The sequence below is a fragment of the Ostrea edulis genome, chromosome 1 (assembly GCF_947568905.1).
Source record: "Ostrea edulis chromosome 1, xbOstEdul1.1, whole genome shotgun sequence".
Taxonomy (NCBI): Eukaryota; Metazoa; Mollusca; class Bivalvia; order Ostreida; family Ostreidae; genus Ostrea; species Ostrea edulis.
Window position 1 is genome coordinate 46,077,804 of NC_079164.1, and position 23,615 is coordinate 46,101,418.

At 36.7% G+C, this 23,615-nt stretch overlaps 2 protein-coding genes across 2 annotated transcripts; one reads left to right on the forward strand and one right to left on the reverse strand.

Annotated features, from left to right (window-relative positions):
- Positions 1 to 1,420: 1,420 nt before the first annotated feature.
- LOC125651200 (prostaglandin E2 receptor EP4 subtype-like) lies at positions 1,421 to 8,531 on the forward strand. Its single transcript, XM_048879806.1, has 2 exons — positions 1,421 to 2,173; positions 8,256 to 8,531. The coding sequence occupies exons 1-2, from the start codon at positions 1,421 to 1,423 to the stop codon at positions 8,529 to 8,531; spliced, it is 1,029 nt and encodes a 342-aa protein (XP_048735763.1).
- A 4,210-nt stretch (positions 8,532 to 12,741) lies between these two features.
- LOC125654522 (uncharacterized) lies at positions 12,742 to 16,144 on the reverse strand. The gene is made up of 2 exons (XM_048884530.2): positions 15,479 to 16,144; positions 12,742 to 13,666 (listed from the first exon to the last, which is right to left on the reverse strand). Exon 2 carries the CDS (start codon positions 13,660 to 13,662, stop codon positions 12,742 to 12,744), a length of 921 nt encoding a protein of 306 aa, XP_048740487.2. The 5' UTR covers positions 13,663 to 13,666; positions 15,479 to 16,144.
- Positions 16,145 to 23,615: the final 7,471 nt, after the last annotated feature.

The following is a 23,615-nucleotide window of genomic DNA, read 5'->3' on the forward strand; positions in this document are numbered from 1 at the left end:
ACAAATGGGCGACCACGGCCTCCATCAAAAATTGTTTGTGGAATAGCACATCAATTCAAAATATGTATTAGCATTAAAAATTGCTATTTAATCATAGCTAATTATTTTCTAGATTATCTTGTGTTCCCTTTCCCATCCATCGTGACGGCATATTCCACTAGACAGCAATAATGGGGGTCGGTACAATGTAAATAATTATTGTCGCCGACGACAATATGTAACGCAATTTTAAGTAGGGTATCCTCGTAAAAATCAGGCAAAATCGCATTTTTGTTTATATTTCTTTTTCTAATATGTAATAATATTTTTTAAAAAATATGTCATGTTCTCGGAACTTATTGTCTTGGGCTATAATATGTGCCGACATACGACAATATGTATCGTGAATGCAAGTACATATCGTCACAGACGACAGGATGAGGCGTCACAAACCCTTGCTGCTACGGTCGTATTATTAGCGCCAGGTAAACGTCAATATATGTAGCACTTCACCAAAAGCTGGTGACGTCTCAGCATAAGTGAAGAATTCTCAAATGGTATGTAAAGCAATATATGCAATCAAAATTTTATCTTTTGGTCGGAAAATACAAGTCAACGTGAATTGCTCTTTAGGTATTGAAGCTTTGCGATTTTGTACTACTATTAAAACGTTGCGATTTTGTACTGCTATTGAAACGTTGCGATTTTGTACCACGTCTCACTCGCGAGGAACATTCTACAAACCACAGTTAGATTTGTAATTCTTGAGTATTTAGGAACAAAATGTCCAAACATTTCATTTACACAGCTTTCATCAGCACGATTCTTAAATGGATACTACATTATTGATTGGTTACAGAATTATAAATTATTAAGAAGATCGTGGTCGCTTACCAACTTAAAGACTTTTTTGTAGATTGTTCCCAATTTCATGCAGGCGTGTTCACTAACTTTATATAGTAAATTCGCCGATAACAGAATCGAAGTTTTTAAAAATGATTGGAAGTGTTGAAAACTATCAGAAATGACAATCTACAAAATTAAGCTTCTTCGAAGCGTAAATGAAAATGCTTCTAGACACGGTTACAATGTTCTACTATAGAAAGGAGAAATAAACATATCCACACACAATGATTATGTATCCAGTCAAGGAAGGCGTGGTTCAGGATGGAAACAAAAATCAATTCTGCAAACTTTGCAATGATACTAAAGATCTCACAAAGAATTCATAGTTGCTGTTTTCGTGTAGAACAGCTCATATCAAAGATATAGAAATTACTTTTGCAAGGTTGTGTGAATTGCTAATTAATTGTTTTCACAAGTTTAATCAAAATCAGAGTTGATCATTTGAAAGACCAGGTTGGTGAAGCAACATGCTTAAGATTTGTTGAATGTGAGGTACGGTGAATTTAACTAGCTTTAATTTGATCCTCTTTATGCCATGGAGAGGGAGTGGATCACAGAAAAACCAAACAACAGTTCAAATTCTTCCGTCGATGGAACTGTCTCAGAAAGCATTGTACCTCCAAATCTTCAATATGCATTCGGAGTTTTGGGAAATCTAACCGCTATGTTCCTTCTCTGTCGGTCATCAGGTGTACATAAATGGAAGCCTTTCTACAAACTTGTTGGTGGCCTAGCTATCACTGACTTTTGTGGGATAGCTCTCGTATACCCAGCAGTAATGGTCCGATATATTTCGGGGTTTACTTTTGAATTTCCCAAACAACTTTGTGATTATTTTTCCTTTTGCTTCTCTTTCACTTTTATGTCATCGGCCATGATCGTCAGTGCAATGTCTTTTGACCGATTTATGGCAGTTGCATATCCGATTCTCTACAGAGATTCACAGAAAAGTAGAGTGAATATTATGCTTGTCATGATTTGGGCTTTTAATGCCATTTTGTCATCTTTGAACTTAATGGGTGTTGGCTCAGCTAGAAACTTTTATCCTGGGTCATGGTGTTTTTTGGACTTTGCAAGCAAGGGACATCTTGATAAAGTGAACACTTGCATATATTCCATTATTGGATTCATTATTTTAACTGCCACAATTATTATGAATATATTCGTCGTCTATTTCGTTTGCAGAAAAGTTTCAACATCCGACAGAAGAAAAAGCAATGATGTTTTTATCATCGTTTTTCTTTTCACTATAGTAATACTATTTTCCATCTGCTGGGTTCCTTTGATGGTGAGTATATTTTTTGTATTTGCTTACGGTCAAAGTTAGTGTGTTAACATATGGATGCTGATAAATTATTATCTTTGCATTTACTTTTGATTATGCACCATTCATAGAACATAAAATACAACTGAATGTCGCGGAAACTTGAAAACATGAAAATGAAGCGATTCTGGTTATTCTGGTTAAAATAAAATTCTCCTTGTCATAGTCATACTCCTGACTAATACTGCGCTTCATGAAAAGTATGTCGGTTGAAGTGCCACATTTCATTCCCTCATATATTTTAGAAACTGAAATTTACTTTCTATCATTACAGTCTACTTTCATTTCTGTCTGAATTTCAAGCCGTTAAAATAGACATACTGTATCAAGATTTATACGTCCATTGTTCACAACTACATCGCATTCACGAGGAAACGACTATCATTTTCTTTGGTAGATATTGAAGGCAAAAACATTGGAAATGTAAATATTGAAAAATGACTCGCGCTTTCAATAGTGGATGAAAGGTGAAGATAACGAACAGTGATCAATCTCATAACTCCTACACGGAATACAAAATAGAGTTTGGCAAACACGGATCCCTGGATATACCAGAGGTGGGATCAGGTGCTTAGGAGGAGTACGCATCCCCTGACGACCGGTCACACCCGCCGTGAGCCCCATATCTTGATTAGGTAAACGGAGTAAAAATCAGTGTGCCAGAAACGGCCTAACAATCGGTATGAAACACGTCAGACAGCATTTAACCCAACGATAGGTTGTATTGGCAAACTAGATCATTATTATAACGTCCTTAGAATTTGCGAAATGCTGACTTTAAACGAGACTGTTGAAACCCCTGTAACATTAACGCGTTTGTCAGTAGCCTGCCTCGATTTTAAAACTGATCATACGCAAAAGAAGCTCTTGCGTATCGAATCAGTTTAAAAATATAAACACCATAATTATGCAGATGATAATGGAATATTGCTACATAACTATGGGAAGTTGACGATGGAGAAGCTGAAATCATCCCGTTTGTCATAGTTGTTAGTTTGCCGTTACTTGGTATACAAAATATTTATTAGCGCGTCTTTAGACTGCACTTATTGGTATAGTGACGTCAATCTGTCCGTCCGTTTCGGTTTTTGCACTGTTCACCGTTAATATAAGGTATTGTAGATTGAAACCTACTATGCATCTTTTTTTCGATTTCTTGGTTTACTAAAGGTTTAATTCAGGGTATCAAAAGAAAAAACATATTGGGAAGAACAATTTTCCAGGGGGAAAGTCTCATTCTTATATCTCGTTTTTTGTTGTTGTTTTTTTTAAATTATTTTCTGTCGTGTGACTTTTTCATATTTTCATTTTGGAACCTATAACTTATTACCCATGATGTTAAAATGTTGGCCTAAACAGAATTTTCCCCATTTTATCGGTCATCGATTTTGAATTTTGGGTTTGAAGTCCTTCAAGGTAGGCCTGTCCCTAAGAATTTTTGAGATGTTACAATCTTAGGAACAATTTACTAAAGCATTTTGGGAGGACACCCTGCCTTGTTGTCGAACCTCACGAAAAACCGACAAAAACTAAGGGGAACCGTTTTTGAAAAACCGGTTCATATTTACTCGAGTATTACTTGTGCTATGAGTAGCGCAGTCAGCTGAACCGCTGGGGGGGGGGGGGGGGGGGGGTGTGTGCCATGGTTCAAACCTGCCTCACGCCACACTTATTTTACATTGTGTAAAAACGAATATTGGTGAGCTTTTTGTAAGGACTAAAACCAGATCCGGACAAATAGGTTTATTCTTTTGTTACCCTGAATTTATCCTTTATGTGGAATTAAACTGTACAGAGGGTTCGTGGTTTACCCGTCATTTCTCAAGAACTTTCAATTACCCGGCATTTTCAAGTTCCCGGGGAATAAGCCTATTCTGTCAGAGTGGTTAACACACTCACGATTTACCTCGTTGATGTCATTTAAGATATCTACATGAAATTATAATTATTTTATTGAATTGTAATAATTATCAGCTTACTCTAAACATTGAACTAGCATGCAAATTATAGACTATTATATTTAGTTTACATTTGCCAAGGCAGTCGTGTTATGAATTTGCCTACGATTTTGTGGGGACTCCGGATTAAAGGGGCATGGACACGATTTGAGTTGAAAATTTTCAAATTTTATTTTTCCATTTTATTGTTTACAATGCTTAACTAAGGTATTTCTAATGGTCAACCAAAATTTGAATATCATTTGTTGAGTTACAAGCGAGATACAGCACTCACAATTGTACATATGTATGTTATGTAAACAAGGCTCGGGCCATATTTTTGTTTACATATAGATCGCTTAAGGGGATATGATGCCGAGATGAAAGTAATTAGATTTTTCTGAAAATCATTTTATCATAGAAAGGAGGTCTCTCCTGTTTGAAAAATGACAAGTTTTATATATGTAAATGAGTTTCTATGGAAACAACCCCTGAAGCTAACAATGTTGAAAAAACACAAAAGGCCCAAATTTAGCAGTTGTAGATCCAAAAATATGTACAACAAACAAACAGGTTGTAATATGGCTATATTTAATGGCCATCATACAAACAGTCTATGTGCAGACACTATGATGTGAAAATATTTTCCACGTAACGCAAAAACAAATTGCCCAAAATTCAGTCCGAATTTCCTTAACGCCTCTGAAAAATATCTTTTTGAGGATGGAGTTTTCTAGGAAAATGGTCAAAAACATTTACTGAATGTAATTAAATTTTAATTATTTTACTATGATTTAAAGATGGCATCCATAGCTACAGGACTAACCAAAAACATTGGCATGTCAATGAATTGAATAAAAAGATAAAATGAACTGAGGGTCATCTGAGGTCATTGAAAATTGCTACAAATAAACTGATTTTTTTTTCTTTCTCTAAAACACATTTTTTTTTTAAACATCAAACACAACGTTTAAATCTTGTTCTTAAAAGTGGTTAATTTGTGAAAATAGTTTAGTTGGTATGAAAACGAATTCAATTTTGGAAAGAAAACAGTCTGAATTTCCTGTCTTTTTGTTGTTGTTTTTTTTGGTTTTTTTTGTTTTTCATTTTGAGCGTAAATTGTTCAGATAAACGCAAAACAAAAAATCATATCCTGTATGAATGTATATAGAATTTTTGAAATTTTATATAAAGAATGCATAAAGGTACAAAACCAAACAAAAAATAAAAAACCACTTAAAATCATATCACCGACCAACCTAAATGTTCTGATCTCATTAAAACTTTAATACTTTAGTGAATCTTTAATCACAATAATCAAATGAATTGTTTTGAACACAGCCTTATTTTGCTTTGAAAAAATAATTCAAACAAGTAGCAATCTGACATCCGATATTGATACCGTAATTGCACCTTAGTATTTAATAATCTAAGATAGTCTTGTGCCATTAGTTGTAATTGAATCAGTGCATGTAATTTATTATAGTAAAAGTGTAAACTGTGAAAAATACAATAGAATTGACATGAATCAACGGATGATGGACACATACTAATTAGATCATTAATTATTCAACTAGATACTCACGTAAAGAAATTACGTATCGCAGACCTACATTATGTACCCCTCTAAACTGCAAATATTGTTTTAGGTGTATGTGTAAATTATTTGATTGCTATTGATTCTAACTATTCTAAAGTTTCAACTGATATTCTGGTGAAACCTATTAATGTTTCGAAAAGGGAGGGGATGTAACAAGTTGGGCGCACTAAACATTTTCATAAAACTATTAATGAAAGTTGAAGAAAACGAACAGTGATCAATCTCATAACTCCCAAAAGGAATACAAAATAAAGAGTTGGACAAACACGGATCCCTGGACATACCAGAAGTGAGATCAGATGCCTAGGGGGTGGGGGTGTTAGTGCTTCATCTCCTCTAGATTCCCTACTTTATTATTTTCAAAATTTATACAAGAATTATAATCAAATGTTTGGTTTTCTTTCTACGCAATCTGGAGAGGGGTGGGATTGGGTCTATTTAAATATGGAATTTGCGTAATAAATATGCCCGTTTCAAAGTAGAGGAGAGGCAGTCTAGAACACTCCTTTAAATATAGCCCCCCCCTCCCCTGATCTGCAAATGAAAATCAAATGGGTAAAATACATGTACTATGTTAGATTTAAAGCATACAATTATTATTTGATGAGAGCAGCTACATGATGATAAAGTAAGTTTTAATTTTGCCTATTCCGCGTTTCCTCCGTTTTATGACATCTAGGTGTTTCGACACATATCGGCCGATCTAATTTCAATCCAAACATCTAACAATATATAATTTTGATTCAAATAAGCAATTAAACTTACGTACATTTCAATTATTTTTGCAAAAATGCATGCATGCACTCCTCATTTGGACTTCATTTTCTCTGATGAGTAAATCCATCGGTAATTAAATTCCGCCATGCATATGCAGAAATCGGTGCTAAATAATTCGTAGCCTGCTTTGTATATCTCTACTTATTATGAGGTTACATGTATCGTATATGAACCGGTGAATTGCATTAAATAATTCACAAGACGCAGACAGTATATAGGGGCCTACATGTACCGGTAGAGGCATATACGTGAGCGGTACCACATGTACCTATGTGCCGACAAAATGTTTATTCCTCGGGTAAATATATTTTTCAATTATTTTTATTATTTACAAAATCTCGGAATATAATACAAAATATTTATTATTACTCTGGCATGATAAAAAATTTGCAGAATTTTTTAGCCCCAAGTTTATTGTCGTTCAATTTGGCTATATGTACTTTTAAAATTGTGCAGAGATTCTGTTCGACGTGTTGCGACTCCGTCTTTCATTTCTATTTTGAGTCTATTTTGAACAGAATACACAGGTCTAGAAATATATAATAACATGCGATACAACGACATCTGTCAAACTCTGTCTGCTGTCAACGTAAACAATCATATCCCCTTAATAGAAAATATCATGTTTTAAACAAAATGAGATGTGAAAGGCGAAGATAACGAACAGCGATCAACACTAGACACTATTTAATTATGTTCAGAATTAACTTGTAAATTGAAAAAAAAATCTGCTTTGAACGAAACTTTTACTAGTACGTGTATATCTAACCTATGTAAACAAAAATATGACACAAACCTTGTTTACATAACAAAGAATTGTGAGCTCTATTATCTCTATGTACCTTGACAATTGACATTCAAATTTTTGCTAACCATGAGAAATACCTTAGTTAAACAATCTAAATATTAAAAATGGAAAAATAAGATTTGAAAATTTTCAGCTCAAATTGTGTCCGTGACCCTTTAAAATATATCCTCAGTACCTCTTGCTTGTTGTAAGCGGCGACTAAATAGGGCGGTCCTTCGGATGAGTCCGCAAAAACCGAGGCCCCATATCACAGCAGGTGTTGCACGATAAAGATCCCTCCCTGCTCAAAGGCCGTAAGCGCCGAGCATAGGCTTAAATTTTGCAGCCCTTTGAACACCGGCAAAGGTGACGTCTGCATATGAGTGAAAAATTCTCGTGAGGGACTTACATTATAATTATGCGACCATCGTGTCATTTCTCGCACTAGCTCTAGGTGTAAATTCATATGGAACTGTGCGGAGGTTATTCGAATACCGTGCTAATATACAATATTCTCCTTGCGATCTCCTCTCCCACGAAAATAGTACGGAGCCCGCGCGATTCCTACGCAGAAGTGCACGGTGTAGGATAATATACTTGCGATTTATTTGCCCGATGTCCTTCAAACATCTTGCGTTTGCTGTCCGAACAGTACACGTTCTCCGTAACATCACCGTATGAGGATATCGTATGACATGTCTACGGGCTTTCAATATTTTAAAAAAAAAATGTATATTAACTTTTCACTAAACAAAATCAAAAAGGATATGGAACCCATGATTCAGTCTGAAAATCTCGCGGAGTCAACGCAGGGAAATCTACATTTGTAGATACATGTACGACTATATTGCGGGATCCGTAGGAACATGGCAAGTAAACTAGGCTGAAATGATCGAAGCCAACTTATTCTGTACAGTAGGTGGCACTCCTCGTATCTCTTTACAGGTTCGTATGCTGATCAATGCTATCTCAAATGACCCTAAGAACGGACCAGAGGAACTCCTGGCTGTGCGAATGACCGTCAGCAATGCCATCGTAGATCCGTGGATCTACATTATTCTTAGGAAAGAAAATCTATCCAAAATTTTGGGCTTGATTCGGAGAATTCGCAATAGGAAGCAATTGCCAGCAGTTTTTATTACTGAAGAATCCAAATCTGTGAGAGCTGGAAGAAACAGAAATACATCAACAAACGCTGTCACAAATTTGACACAGATTTAAGCAGCAGCAAAAAACTTTACTTCGTTCTTAAAATTAGTTTGTTGATTGGTTGTAGCGAATTGTTTTAGTGGTTTAACTTATTAGTGTATAGAAATAAGTATACTGTATGTGGATATATGTAACAGAGTAAGTTCGCAATAACTTGAAACATATGTTATAGCATCTCGGACAGAAGGAATGTCGAAATTGAGTGCTGTATGGAACACTTGAAAAACGCATGTGTTATCCTTTTGCATTCGTGTGTGTATCCAATCTACAGGCCACACTTTTGTTCGATTGATTTGATACTTTCAAAGAGTCAAAATCAGCAAGCATGAAACATTTCATGGAAAGTCAATTTTGTTTTTCAAAAGCTGTTGATATATATTTGATTTTATCCCACTTCATGGAAAAACAAAAGTATAATGATTTTCGATACATTACTTTACTGGTCTTGTATCCAAGGAAATTCATTTCCTTAGCAACAGGTGCACACATTCTTGTGAAAATCAATGATTTTGATCTGTTAGAGGAGGATATGTTTTCTGTACGTATATGTTCTATGTTATTTTGTCTACCTTATTTCGCTACAATGTTTTTACATTTTTAAACAAGAGGTACTGTGAGCAATGCTCACTAAGAATACTCCCGCTTACCCCAATCTCCCAAAGGGTGTTGGTAATAGGTATAAACTACCTCTTTTCTGAGTGTAAAAAACAAATGGCATGACAAACCGAACCATATTGCTACTTCGATGTCCAGTGCGCGTGACCTTTGACCTTTTGACCCCAAAATCGATAGGGAACATCTTCATCCCATGGGTAGTCCATATGTATGATATGGTGACTGTAGGTGGAAAGGATAACGCTTTAGAGCCCGGAAACCATATTGCTACTTCGATGTCCAGTGTGCTTGACCTTTGACCTTTTGACCCCAAAATCGATAGGGAACATCTTCATCCCATGGGTAGTCCATATGTATGATATGGTGACTGTAGGTGGAAAGGATAACGCTTTAGAGCCCGGAAACCATATTGTTACTTCGATGTCCAGTGCGCTTGACCTTTGACCTTTTGACCCCAAAATCGATAGGGAACATCTTCATCCCATGGGTAGTCCATATGTCTGATATGGTGACTGTAGGTGGAAAGGATAACGCTTTAGAGCCCGGAAACCATATTGCTACTTCGATGTCCAGTGTGCTTTGACCTTTTGACCCCAAAATCGATAGGGAACATCTTCATTCCATGGGTAGTCCATATATATGATATGGTGACGGTAGATGGAAAGGATAATGTTTTAGAGCCCGGAAACCATTGCGTCTACAGACGGACGGACAGACAGACGGACAACCCGATTCCAGTATACCCCCCCCCCCAACTTGTTGCGGGGGGGGGGTATAAAAATAAAACAATCTTTTTAGGGTGAGTGTTGCCTTGACAACGGGTAAAAGCATGACTTTCAGCAGAGGTTTATCGCTATATACATGTAATTAAAATCTACAACTACCATATTCTTGCTGGAGATCATATATATATTGGAGTTGGGGAAAACCATTAGACAGACTGCAACGGGTGCAGAATACGGCTGCTCATTTGTTACGAGGTCGCCGAATTGGAAACACATATTATTTGATTCTGGCGGAAGTACATTGGCTTCCCATCTTTTACCGACCCCAATTCAAGATTTTGACCTATACATACTGTTCCATCCACGCATTTGCACCGTCATACACCGCAAGTCTTTTAAATGATTACAAGCCAAGTCGACCATTACGGTCAGAATCGAAGTCGCGGTTTGTAGTGCCAAAATCAGAACCAACAAATACGGACAACGCCAACTCAGCTTGGCTGCAGCACATCTCTGGAATGACCGTCCAGATGACATCAAGAAGTCAACATCCCTTGAAATTCTTTTTAAAAAAAAGACGCCTTAAAACTCATTTTTATAAATTAGCTTTTTAGATTCTAACATGAATAAAAATATGACTGTTTTAGTTAAAGAAAAAATAAAACTTTTAGATGTTGATCTTAAAGGTAGTGCTTTTTTATTTTGATTATTTTACAGATATAAGATCTTAATATGTCATTCTGTAATTTGATTTCTGTTCTGATAATTACCTGTTGTGTACTAAATTGTTGGGAAATTTACATTAAATGATATTTATATACATTGTTCAGATATTATAATAATGATGTCTCTTGGGTCATTTCAGTGTAATTAGAAATATCAATTGTTGTCTTTTGGAAATGATATTGTGTATTGAAAATAACCAACCAATTTTCTTGCTAAATATCAATAAATTTTATTCAAGAACAGAAATGGCCGGATTGCTTTAAATAATCTAATCATAGAGACAATAGTACAAAACATACTTATTTGTTTCACTGAGATGGAGGTTGTGACAAAATGTCTGTGCAATATCTATCTATGATGAGAAAGTCCAGAAAACCATTTGATCTACTTTTAATCCAAATCTGATTAAAATCGGATCTTTGATCCGCTCCGTTATTGTTAAGTTGCTACTGTAACGTGCAAGGGAGGTCACTGCCTGTGAACCCCTGCGGGCTCGTACCCGTGATAGAAACGGATAGCCCTGAGATGCTGCCAATATGTACAATTCGCAGACTTAATCAGTTGTACTGTGCCTATATAGGATCTATTGACTGGTAGCGCACAAGTGCATTGGCAGGGAATTCCACACACCAGCGCACTTCCACAAGGACAAGCAGGGATGTCCGCACACCTGTCCTTGCGCAGTGATGACCGCACACCTATCACTATATAAATACCTGTTCTAATCAGAGACACTGGTAGGGATTTCCGCACACCAGAGCTCTACCACAAGACAGGCAGGGATGTCCTCACACCAGATCTTGCTCAGCAACAACCAGGGATGTCTGCACACTTGTCGCTAAAAGATGCCAAATCCAGAGCAGGGTTTGGCCACACAATCTGGCAGTTATAAGCATGGATGACCGCACACTTACTACTGAGACGTACATTGTATGTAGGGACGTCCGCACACTTATACATACCATACAGGATTTGTCGAGTATTACTTCTACAACCGTTGTGTAGCCCATCGTGTAGAAGAATTATATATATCCGCAATACCATAACGATCCGGAGTGTATAATTACTTATAAATTAAAACAAAATACTAATCATGCCCAAACTGGCTAATCTTTATAGAATCCACTATAGAAACACACAATGAGGGACTGTAACTCACGCAGGGTAGCTGTACGTTTCCTCTTAAAAACATGGATTGCTTCTTGTAGGTGTAGCAATTTATCCTCTGGAAGTTTAATCTCAAATTTGATGGAGTCTATTTCTAAGCCCATAAATGTGAGTGTTGTGCAAGGAAGTACTGTTTTTTCCGACTTAATTGGTAGGTTGAGGTCATTTGCTAGAGTGTGGAATGCCCGAAGTGCATCGTGACAGCCTGGTGAGTTTGGATACCCAATAAACAGAAAGTCATCAAGGATGTGTACACAGTGTAAAACAGAAAATTTATCATGTAGAATCCATTGCAGGGCTGAACTGAACTTTTCAAAAAGGTTACAAGAATAGCTGAGGCCGAAGGGGAGGGTTTTGTCAAAATAAAATTTTTCCTCAATACTGAAACCTAATAGTTCAAAGTCATCGGGGTGGACTGGTACTTGTTTGTAAGCATTTTCCAAGTCAGTTTTTGCTAAAAGTGCTCCCACCCCAAAATGATGGCTGAAATAGCATCATCTATAGTTTGATACTGCACAGTGCAAAATTCATGAGGAATGTGATCATTGATTGAAGACCCTTCTGGCTAAGACAAGTGGTGTATAAGTCTGAATTCCCCTGGGGTTTTTTTGGGGACTAAACCAAGAGGTGAAACTTGAAGGTTAAGAAATGGGGGGAAGAAAAAGGACCTGCAACCCTACCTAACTCTATTTCATTATTTATTTTTTGCCACAATACACTTTCATTTCTCTTCAAAGAAGATAAGTTTTTTGAAAGGCGGAACTGGCGATGACCTTGGTAAGGAATTCTAAAACCATATCTAAACCCTTCCAGTAAGAAATTTAAGAGAGTGGGGTCATAACCATGAAGATATTCGGCAAATTTATCCACACTAATTGGGGTAACAACAGTTATCAATCTTTTTTGGTGGAAGTAAATGGTTTTCTGTGCAGGTCATTATTGGAGGATTTTGTGTGTGTTGTGTTGTTTTGTCCCTGTCTATTTTTTGTTCACTGAAGTATTGAGTGTTTGCCAGAGCAGTATTGGCATATCTGTGCATATGGACAGGAATTGCCTTTGTTGCAGGAGCCTTTGTTGTTGAAAGTGAAGCAATACTTTTGCTTCGAAGATGTAGATCGAAAGGGCTGCTTCTTTAGCTTTGTTTTCGCCTCTAATCCCTGAACAATTGCATCATGGAAAAGTTCAGAGTTTTTCCTATCCCAGGGACAGGCTCGTGGTGCAACCTGTCGCCATTGCCTAAATTTTTCGTCATAGCATATGGCCGCTTCATCTCCACATGACTTGGATATGCCCTGAATAATTTGGGCATATGTCATAAGCTGCCCAACTTCATTTGGGTATTTAGTGCAGTGGAGAGCAACGAAGACATGAAAAGCCTCCATCCATTGGGCGATGGATTTGATTTGATTAGTGTCATTAGTCTGGACAAAAACCAGTTGTCCGTCTTTTTCGACCGATTTAAATTTTGGCTCCTGTTCAATGCTAGACTTGGGGAGCAATGAGGCCATTTTGACATACTCATTTGCAAATATTTTGGCCTTGATTTTGGTGTCCACCCCCAAGCCCACAGGTTTTGAAATCCCCACAGGAGAAATGTTTTGTTGCACATCATGAGTTAGTGAGGTAATACCTGTGCTAGGTTCCAAGTCAATAATTGCGTTGAAAGTGGATGTATTTGGAGTGGTGTTGTTCACACTCTCTTCTGGTTGTGGGGCTGTTGATGTGCTTGCTGAGCCTTGGTTGCTCTTCAGTTTGGTCAAGCACTCTTTTACTGTATTTTCAATGATTGGTAAGGCTGCTGTCATACATTCCGTTACCAAGTCTTTTAGCTCTGACGTTTCTTTTTGTAGAGGAGTCGCTGGGCCTGTTGTTGAGGACTTAGTTTTGCGTTTCTTCGGACGGGAAGCCATAATTCTGAAAACCATGACATTGTTGAAAGCAAAATACAAATAAGAAATGCACCACAACTGCAGTTGTTTAAGGGCACATATTTTCTGTTATGGAATTCTAATGCTATGCATGAGCGCAATAGAAGCATGCAAAATGTTTTAAGATTTCATATCCCTATAAAAATAACTGCAATTATTTAGCCAGGGCTTATGGCAGTTAAATATAAAATGGTAAAGCGTCTACCAGTAGCCATAGGTATTGCTTGACTCAACAGAAAATAGCCATTTGCTATGATTTGTAGCCAGAGCTACAACAAAGGGACACCCTCAAAAGTAGCCAGAGCTATATGAAAAAATTGACATAGAAATATAAGTATTACTTTTGTCTCGAGGCTAGAGATAAATAACCATCATATGCAATTAATAATAGCCAGAGCTATGGCAGTAATAAACTACAGAAAGGGTGACCCTATTGCAGATTTCAGTGAACTGCAACCATAACAAGCCAGAGCTGAATAACATATATAAAATGGGGGTGCAACGCACCAAAAAATGTAAATATTAGTGAACCACCCGGAGTATTACACATTCGTATGCCTGTAGAAGCAACAAATACGTCATGGTGGCTTATTGACTCTGGAAAGTAACTCCGGGTGGCCCATTTATCCCAGGACATATCCTGTTATTCATGATAAGGGGTAAAGAAAAACATATATACCTGGATGAAGGTGGTTAATCACTGAAATGTAGTATTATAATATAGAGGCTGGGAAAATGGCTACTAAAAAAAGAAAAACACAAAAGATTATTAACTAAGCAGCCAGAATATTAACCCCTAATTGTTTGAGAAATGCTCTCAAGGAAACTAATAAAACATTATAAAATTAATGTAGAATATAGTATGGATCCTTATTACCTGTGCGAACTAATAGAAAATATCTATATCAGCAGGAATAATGATTTACATGTAGTAAAATTAACCCCAAGTACATGGAAAGGTATATAATGAGTTAAAATGTCTATTATAATATAGCAGAGCCAGAAGCACCTGTCATCATGGCTAGCAACAAGTTTAAATTAGGGACAGAAGAACTCCGCGCAGTTGTCTGTAGTACTTTCTCATCCCTAAGGAATTCAGATGTACACCATCCAAGAAAATATTGTCTTTGCTATTGGTAAAGCCTTTCATCCTCCAGTAAGCCCCACTTGTTGGCATTGATTTTTGAGAATGGCATTAGCGCGCACCACGCGAGCGTTGTATGCCCGTGGGTCGACATATCTCGTTTTCTCTCGGGGCATGAATCTCATAACCGTTATTTTGTTGATACTATATTGTCTGCGGGGTTGCGTTAAAAACGCCACCAGTCCATAAACCACTGAATCATCTCTGCAATCGAGATCGTTGCCCTCCATGTGTACGATTAGGCATGTAGGACGGTAGTGTTGGACGGCCGCCAATATTGTCTCCCGATGGCGTGGATTATTCACGGAGCCCCCACTGATACCGAAGAAATCTACTTGTGGAAGGTTTACAATGTCAAATAGCTCCGAAGAAACTCTCCTGTTGCCAATAAATGCACCGAATCTCCTAACATGAGAATCACCGATGCACAAAATAGTCATTGTACTATACCACGTGACCTACACAATGTTGATAAACAACCAGGGCCTGACACTACATGTGTATGTCATTAATAATGTCTTAGATTGGCTTTAAGGTTAAAGTAACGCAATGCACACGACGTGTAGCTGTATACAAGATGCCCAAATAGAGTCGTCGTAGATTTGCACGAACTGATAAAAAGTCGAATTACCGCAAAGAAGAGAGTTGATTTACCTCAAATGCGTCGTAATTAATATCCAGGGATAATATAATACTGGTCGTATGGTATCAGGTATAAAGCATCCGTTAAAACATCAAAATAATACTAAAATCTTCCAAACACAATTGTAAACATCGAATAAAAAATTGCGAGTGACACTACCAAGTTGCGCATGCGCAAGTACCAAAAATAATAGGTGGTATTTATAGACAGTGGCGGTAATTATGAATACAGTATCCATAAATGTTTTATGTTCATAAATATGTATTTTTGAATGTTATTGGGATATGACATGAAACTGGTACGTGATCAAATCTACTATAACGCCCTCCGGGCGTTATAGGATTTGATCACGTGACCAACTTCATGTCATATCCCAGCAACATTCAAAAATGATATCTTATTTCTTAAATAGCATCAAAAATTCTAGGAAGATAAAGAAAAAAGGGAGAAGTTCCCAAACCATGGAAGAGGAATCATTATGGAGAAAAAACAGAATTCATACAATGTAAAAAGTAATGGAAAATACCAAAAACCACATGGAAAGGATTTTTCCCGGTAACTTTGACAAAAAACAATAAAAAGATAAAAAAGATACAGACAAAGGAAGAACAAAGATACAAATGGTATCGGAACACATCTCCATGGCTTCTACTGCCGCTTTAAAAAACATCTGACAATGTGGGGGTATCGAAAGTTCACAAAATCACTTTCATAGGTGTGATCAGAGCATTGTGGAATTATTGAGGAAAGAGGGTTGCATAGCTCAACGTCATTTGTTAAGATTAGAATGTGAAACGTGCAGTATTATAGAAAAAGACATAATGCTAAAAAGAACTTATGGATTGTCAAAAACTGGAAATTCGTACTGGTTCAATTCTATGTTAAGCGTGTTATATGTCACAGATGTGATGCAATTATCATTTGATAAATTCAACCAAGATATGACATTTTGTCCCAAACTACAGAAACCTCTTCCAATTGTAAACAATCTATACAATGAAATCGAGGTTTCAACAACCGATATATGGGCTGCTTTAAATGACATAGAAGAAGAATTCAATATAGATGCTGGCACTCAAAACGATGCTCACGAGTTCCTGATTGTCATGTTTTCCACATTAACAAGATCCCTTGGGTACAGAAACATGAAGGTAACTGATAATTTTCCGGTCGGCAGGGGATGCTTACTCCCTCTAGGCACCTGATCGCACCTCTGGTGTGTCCAGAGGTCCGTGTTTCCCCAACTACCTACATGTATTTTGTATTGCTTGTAGGAGTTATGAGATTGATCACTGTTTATTATCTTCACCTTTCATTGAGTTGTTAGATTGCCCTTAATATCCACTTTAAATGAAAGATATAAGTATGAAGCAGAAGTGGACGACTCTGTGGTACATGTATCTTTTATTTCGATTGATTGATTGATGTTTTCCGCCACACTTAACAATTTTTCAGTTATCTAGTGGCGCCAAGTTTTTTATTGGTGGAAGAGAGAACCCAGATACAATATACCTGGGAAGAGACCACCGACCTTCCAAAAGTAAACTGGGAAACTTTCTCACCGGTGCGAGCGGAATTCGAACCCGCGCCGACAGAGGTGAGAGGCCGTGTGATTTTGAGCCCGATGCTCTAACAACTCGGCCACGGAGACCCTTCTTTTATTTCGTGTTCACTGGGATATATAGAATTGACATATGAATGAAAATTATCATAGTTAATAGATAATACGTCGTCGATATATCTAAATGTCGAATTAAAGGCCACAGCAAGAGATTTTTTGTTCTCACGTAAAAGTTTTTTAATAAATTCTGCTTCAGAGTTGTTTACCAGATTGTTTATAATATCCAGTGAATAAAATTCCTCCCAGAAATATATTTCTGTCATGCACAAATTTTAATGAAATAAAATTTTTGCAAAAAACGTATGACGTCACACGGGGTTGAATTACTTTAGGAGATAATTTATAGAACTTTGCTTTATGTACCATCAATCATCAGGCTGTGACATACTTTCTTTACATTGTATGAATAAAAGGTCCTAGTTTAAAAACTGTGACAGGAGGTAGATAGACAAACCAGAGTTCTGTGAGTACTGTAATACCTCAAATTTGACCAAGTTCAACAACCTCTAAATATTAAAAACATCAAAGAAAATAAAAAATTGTTGAGAATTAAAAATCCTTGCACTATGCACATGTTCAACTTCAAGTTATTTACAGAGACATTAGCTTTTAAACCGTAAGAAGAGTTAAAAGTTAAAATTTCTTGCCACATATATAATATATCTCCCATACCCATACAAATACTCTCTAAGATAAAGTCCTCATTTGAAAACTGGACTTCCGGAAAATCAGACAAATCATTTACTCTCTATCTAATGATTCCTCAAAACTGACCAAGTTCAATAACCTAAAATTTTCTTTTAAAAATTAAAGAAAATCAAAATCCGTGCCACATGCACATCTTCAATACCCATATTAACACTCAAGCTCTGTACAACAAGACGGTTCTCACTTAAAATCTGTTGGGAGAGTTCACCGGACAAATCACGTACTCCCTATGTACAGTGTAACATTTCTTCAACCTGTAATTTTCTTGAAAAAAAAATTGAAGAAAATAAAAATCCTTGTCACACGCACATCTTAAATATCCATTTAACACTGTAAATCAAGATGGCCTTCATCTGAATACTGTGGGAGAAGTTCGCCGGACAGATTATGTACCCTCCATATAACAATAATTTTCAAATGAAGGGACAAAACTCCTGCAATCTGAGAGAGGTTAAAATGGATCAAAATTGCAACAAGATCTAGAGTGATCCACAAAGAAGCTCAATAGCAAGTTTCGGCTTGTTATGTGACAGAGAAATGAAATCCCCGAATGAACAGACGGACAGACATCGCTTTACCATAATACGTCCTGTAATACGGGCGTATAAAAATCCATGGATAAAATAAATTGTTTGGACTTTAATAAGCAGACAAGTTTCCTCATTCTTTCATTCGTACCGTAACCCCTAAACAAGCAATTTCCAACTGTAACACCACATGCTTTTAGCATCCCTTCAATCCTCAGTAGACCATTTTCCAGTTCCATATGAAATTTTTTTAATATTTGGCTGTTACCGGGTGTTTAGCCCTACAGAAATTTCAAAAGCATGCATTGTGAGAGTCATAAGTTATACATGTCCCCTACCAGCGCCCCCATTAATTGATGACTGTATATCGAGAGAATGTACATTTGATATTGTTTCACCTTGAACTGTGACCTGATACATTCATACCAAGTCACCATTTTTACCAGTATCCAACTAATTCAATGTTTTGTTGTTTATTCAGTTGACCCATGTAGTTTTTAACAGATTTGATATACATGTATATTTTCACTGATATGTTCCTTTAGCGATTAATGAGCTTTAAATGTTAAATCAATAAAGTTATTTCTTTTAATAAAATAAGCAATCGAGGTTTGTCGACTGCCTCTGATCTATTCAAACGTCCTACTTTTCCATCGGAACATAATTCCGATCCCGATAAATAAAAACAAGAGGCCCACAGGTCTTTTCGGTCACCTGAGTACTAGTTTTAAAAAGTTTAACTAGTTCGAAGGGCTATGAAATCTAGAAATAAAATTCCTTTTCTGAATATCTAAGCTAAATTCTAATATTCAGCAACAGTATCAAACAAGATGTGGTCTTAAAACTCCAATGCCTTCAAAAGTGCATACACTAAGGAAAAGCTTTACATAATAAAATATATGTATCAATATTAAACGATATGACTAATTTGGACCCATCCTAGAGTCAAAACCCTGAGGTTGCTAAATTCACCATTTTTTGTACATTCTTTTCTGCTATTCTAAATATGCATTTAGATTTTATACGGTATCAGCAGACTGATAGAAGTCCTTCAAATCATTATAACAATTTTGGCACCACGGTGAACCGATTATGAAATTTACAATTTTGGTAAAGGACTACCTACTTCTTTAAAATATCCATATACATATGTAGTATTAATAGCATTAAAGCAGATATCATTTATATCTTTTGGACATATTCACTATAAATACCAAGTTTGGTCCCACCCTCGAGTCAGAACCTCTGCCCCGAAAATCCTTAAAGTTACAAATTTGGTTGAGGCCTTACTGCTCTATATCATTATGCATTTAGGTTTTCTTAAAGATAATTATGCAGGTGTAGAGAAGATTTTTAAGAAATAGGTCAACTTTTGGCAGTTTTTGTTCCACCTCTAAGGCCCCGGGGGTAGAGGAGTCCTGAGATTTACAATTTATGCCCCCCCCCCGTCCCAAATATTTGAAAAGAATTGGAATGTTAGTCGTCAAGATGTTAAAGATTTCTATTGTGCACACATTTGATAACTGACAATTTTGACCCCACCCTGATACCGAAATCCCTACTCCTGATATTATCAAATTTACAATTTTTGTAAAGGACAACCTGCTGTTTATAGATACCCATTCAATAGCACTAAAGAAGATGTTATCTAAGTGTTTTACACATAAACACTATATACCAAGATTGCCCCCCCCCCCCCCCGATATTTACAATTTTGGTAGAGTTCTTCCTGCTCTACGTCACTGTGCATTTAGTTTTTCTTACACATGAATTGTGCAGTTGTAGAGAAGAACTTTGAAAATTGGTCAATATTTTGCAGTTTCTGCCCCGCCCCTAAGAGATGAAAAAGTCCAGAAATTTACATTTATGTCTTCCTTGTCCCAAACATGCTTCATACCAAATTTGAAAGGAATTGGAATGGTAGTTATGAAGAAAAAGATAAAAAATATATCTATTGTTCACACACTTAATAACTGACCAGTTTGGCCCCATTCTGATACTCAAATTATCAATTTTGGTTAAGGACGACCTGCTCTCACTAGATATCCATTTCGTTTCAACTTAGTATCAATACCACTAAAGATGTTATTTAAGTATTTTACACATAAACACTATATACCAAGTTTGGCCCCGCCCAGGGGTCAGAACCCCTACCCCGGAGATCATGAAATTTACAATTTTGGTGGAGGCCTTCCTGCTCTATATCACCATACATTTAATTTTTTTTACGCATGTGCTGCTGTAGAAAAAAAGACAGCTTTTGTCCCGCCCCTAAGGTCCCAGGGGTGCAGGAGTCCTGAAATTCACAATTTATATCCCCTTTGTCCCTAAATTGATTCACACTAAATTTGAAAAGAATTGGAATAGTAGTTATCAAAACGTTAACAATGTTCAATTGTTAATTGACGACGCACGATGACGGACGACAACCAATTGCAAACGTAAAATAAAAATTAATTTCTTTAAAACTTGTCCATCAAATGTTACGAAATTCGAACTTCATCTGTGACTGCAAGTTTCAAATGAATCCACGAAAGCATAACGGGAAGAGTCTGGAAAACAAATGGGACAGTCAGACACAGAAACGGATGGACGAACAGATGGATACGAAAGCTCTACTTTGTTTCTAGGCAACGATTTAGATGGTAGGTTCCGGGTTCAAATCCCAGTTTGGTCCCTATTTCTGTTATGGGTCAGTATTACCCAGCAGCAGAATTTGCTTTTTGACATTAACACTGGTTAAAATTATTGAAAGAAAATTATAACAATAAGAAAGTACTTAGTTACGATAGGTGAACAATAAACAATGTCCAATGCCGAGCTGAATCTACAAACAAAACAGTCACAAGTCGGCTGTTAATATTCCAATGAAATCCCTAAATAATCCTAGTTCCCAGTAAGTGTTAAAGTGCTTGTCTACCACAGCTTAACATCGGCAAATTTCAGTGTATATATTCAGGAAACAGGGTTATGCAAGTGTTACGTCATCTTTCTACTAAAGAAGTAAACTTCGACGTCTAGAACAATCTAGGTTACAGGTGTCAATCAAGTGCAACTCAGTTTTACAGAGCGGTAGGGGACTAATAATATAAAAGTGAGAGGAGATGTTGTACAAAATGGCGACAACGCCAAAGAAAGAAACAAGCTGACATCATATCAGAAAACTTTGACGACGAGCTAAGTCTACTTCTACAGGACGCCTTCCATATTTGTTTACATTAGTGATGCAATATCTCGCCGAGAAATAACGATAACCACTTGTAAGTTACGGTGATACAGATACTGACAAACAAGATGATGGTACAGGGGTTTCAACAGTCTCGATTGAAGTCCGCATTTCTATGGTGGTTATAATGATCTAGTTCGTCATTACAACCTATCATTGGATCAAATGCTGTCTGACGTGTTAGGCCATTCTTAGCACACTAATTTTGACTACAGATAACTTAATTTACCTGATCAGGATATAGGGCTCACGGTGGGTGTGACAGGTCGACAGGGGATGCTTACTCCTCATAGGCACCTAATCCCACCTCGGGGTCTGTGTTTGCCCAACTCTCTATTTTGTATTGCTTATAGAAGTTATGAGATTGATCACTGTTCGTTATCTTCACCTTTCATATATCTTATTTAATTTCAATAAATAAACTATACTTTAAGACTAAAACTTGTAAAATTATTAATTATGATGCAATGGGTAAAAGTCAGTTTTGGTAAGAATCTTGACATTTAGACGTTGACAGAAGTGTTGTAGTGTAGCGTAATACGCCCTCTCGTGAGAGATTATGGATCACGAAAATTTCAGTTAACGTATGGAGAGATGATCTCATTTTGTTTGCTGATTTAGACTTTTTTCCTTTTACATACATGTTACTTTTAGAGCCTTGCTTCGTTCGGTATTCAAAAAGTATATTAAGAATATCTTCAATATCCTGAGTAACACACTACTGCAGAGTACATGTATATATTAGAGGGCGAAACCCTCTCACGGCCCGAAGGGCCGTGAGAGCGGAGCTCTCCTTATAGGTAACACATATATACATGTTTAAAAGGAAAATATAGGAAAACAATGAAAAATTAAACCATACCTATGGAACTTGAAAATTTTGGTACTAATGGCGTCGATTCGAATACTATCGCGTGGACATGTATTTCTCCATTTTGAATCTCGTCTACCCTAGTTCACGTCGTTCTGAGATGTTACATAAAATTCGTAAAAGCATGTAAATCTTATTTTCTTAATCATATATAATCACTCCACCATTAACGCCATGTTTGTTGTTGTGGTTCAAACGCTATGTTTGTAAATTTGCTAAATAACGACGCTGAATATGACGTCACAATGTACTGTTTACATCAATTGCTTTATATTTCCCGCGTTCAATATATAGGCGGATCAAATATTCAAAATTAGGATGCTTTGATACAGCTCCGTCCTTGTGCTAACTTCGGGTTGTTTTCGTTCTGTTTTGGATATAGATACTAATGCCAAAATTTGTTTGCTTCGCCCTCAAACACGGTCACGCCGAAAAACATATTACATTATTACCAGTGTGAGATCAACTTTACCCATGTGATGCAGCCATGTGAGATTTTTCTGTCTCACACTGCTGCGACGTCATTTGATTGTGACGTCATATATTTTCTATGATTTACGTTACACGGTGAAGATTTACGTTACACGGTGAAATAAAAATATTTTGCATTGTTTTCTTTAAATTTTAATGCAATATACTTTCTGGTGGACAACCTTGGGTTTTTTTTAGTTTACACTTAAAGTGTAAACCATTTTCGGGTATGCTCTTTCTGCCTATCTAATTAGTTTTTGCATTAAAGTTCAAATGAGGATTTTGATAATCTTTAATTTTCTCAAAGCTCCTAAATTTATGCACTAAACTGTAGGTAAAATGTGAGAAAAATAATCCTTCATTATCTACTCGTCCTAGACTGCGAATCTTGTCCCCTCGGTGGAATTTCCCTATCCCACACTCGTACCAATGAAGGATTCTATTAGTCTTGTATTTACATCTATTGCTCTCAACATTTTTCATGTCAAATGGATGTGTTTAGTCTTCGATGAGCACAAATTCACTATTTCCCACCATACAATGTACCCTGCGGGGTATTAGTACAGCTAGGACAGTTTTGGTTTCTTCATATGCAATATTCCATCATCACCTGCATATGGTGTTTATATATCTCAACTAGCAATATTCCATCATCACCTGCATATGGTGTTTATATATCTCAACTGATTCGATATGCAAGAGCTTGTTCTGGGTATAGTCAGTT

Bases quoted from the DNA above. Each gene is read 5' to 3' on its own strand.
- LOC125654522 (XM_048884530.2), bottom strand. From the start codon at position 13,662: ATGGCTTCCCGTCCGAAGAAACGCAAAACTAAGTCCTCAACAACAGGC.
- LOC125651200 (XM_048879806.1), top strand. From the start codon at position 1,421: ATGGAGAGGGAGTGGATCACAGAAAAACCAAACAACAGTTCAAATTCT. The intron at 2,174-8,255 runs GTGAGTATATTT...ATCTCTTTACAG, and splicing joins TCTGCTGGGTTCCTTTGATG to GTTCGTATGCTGATCAATGC.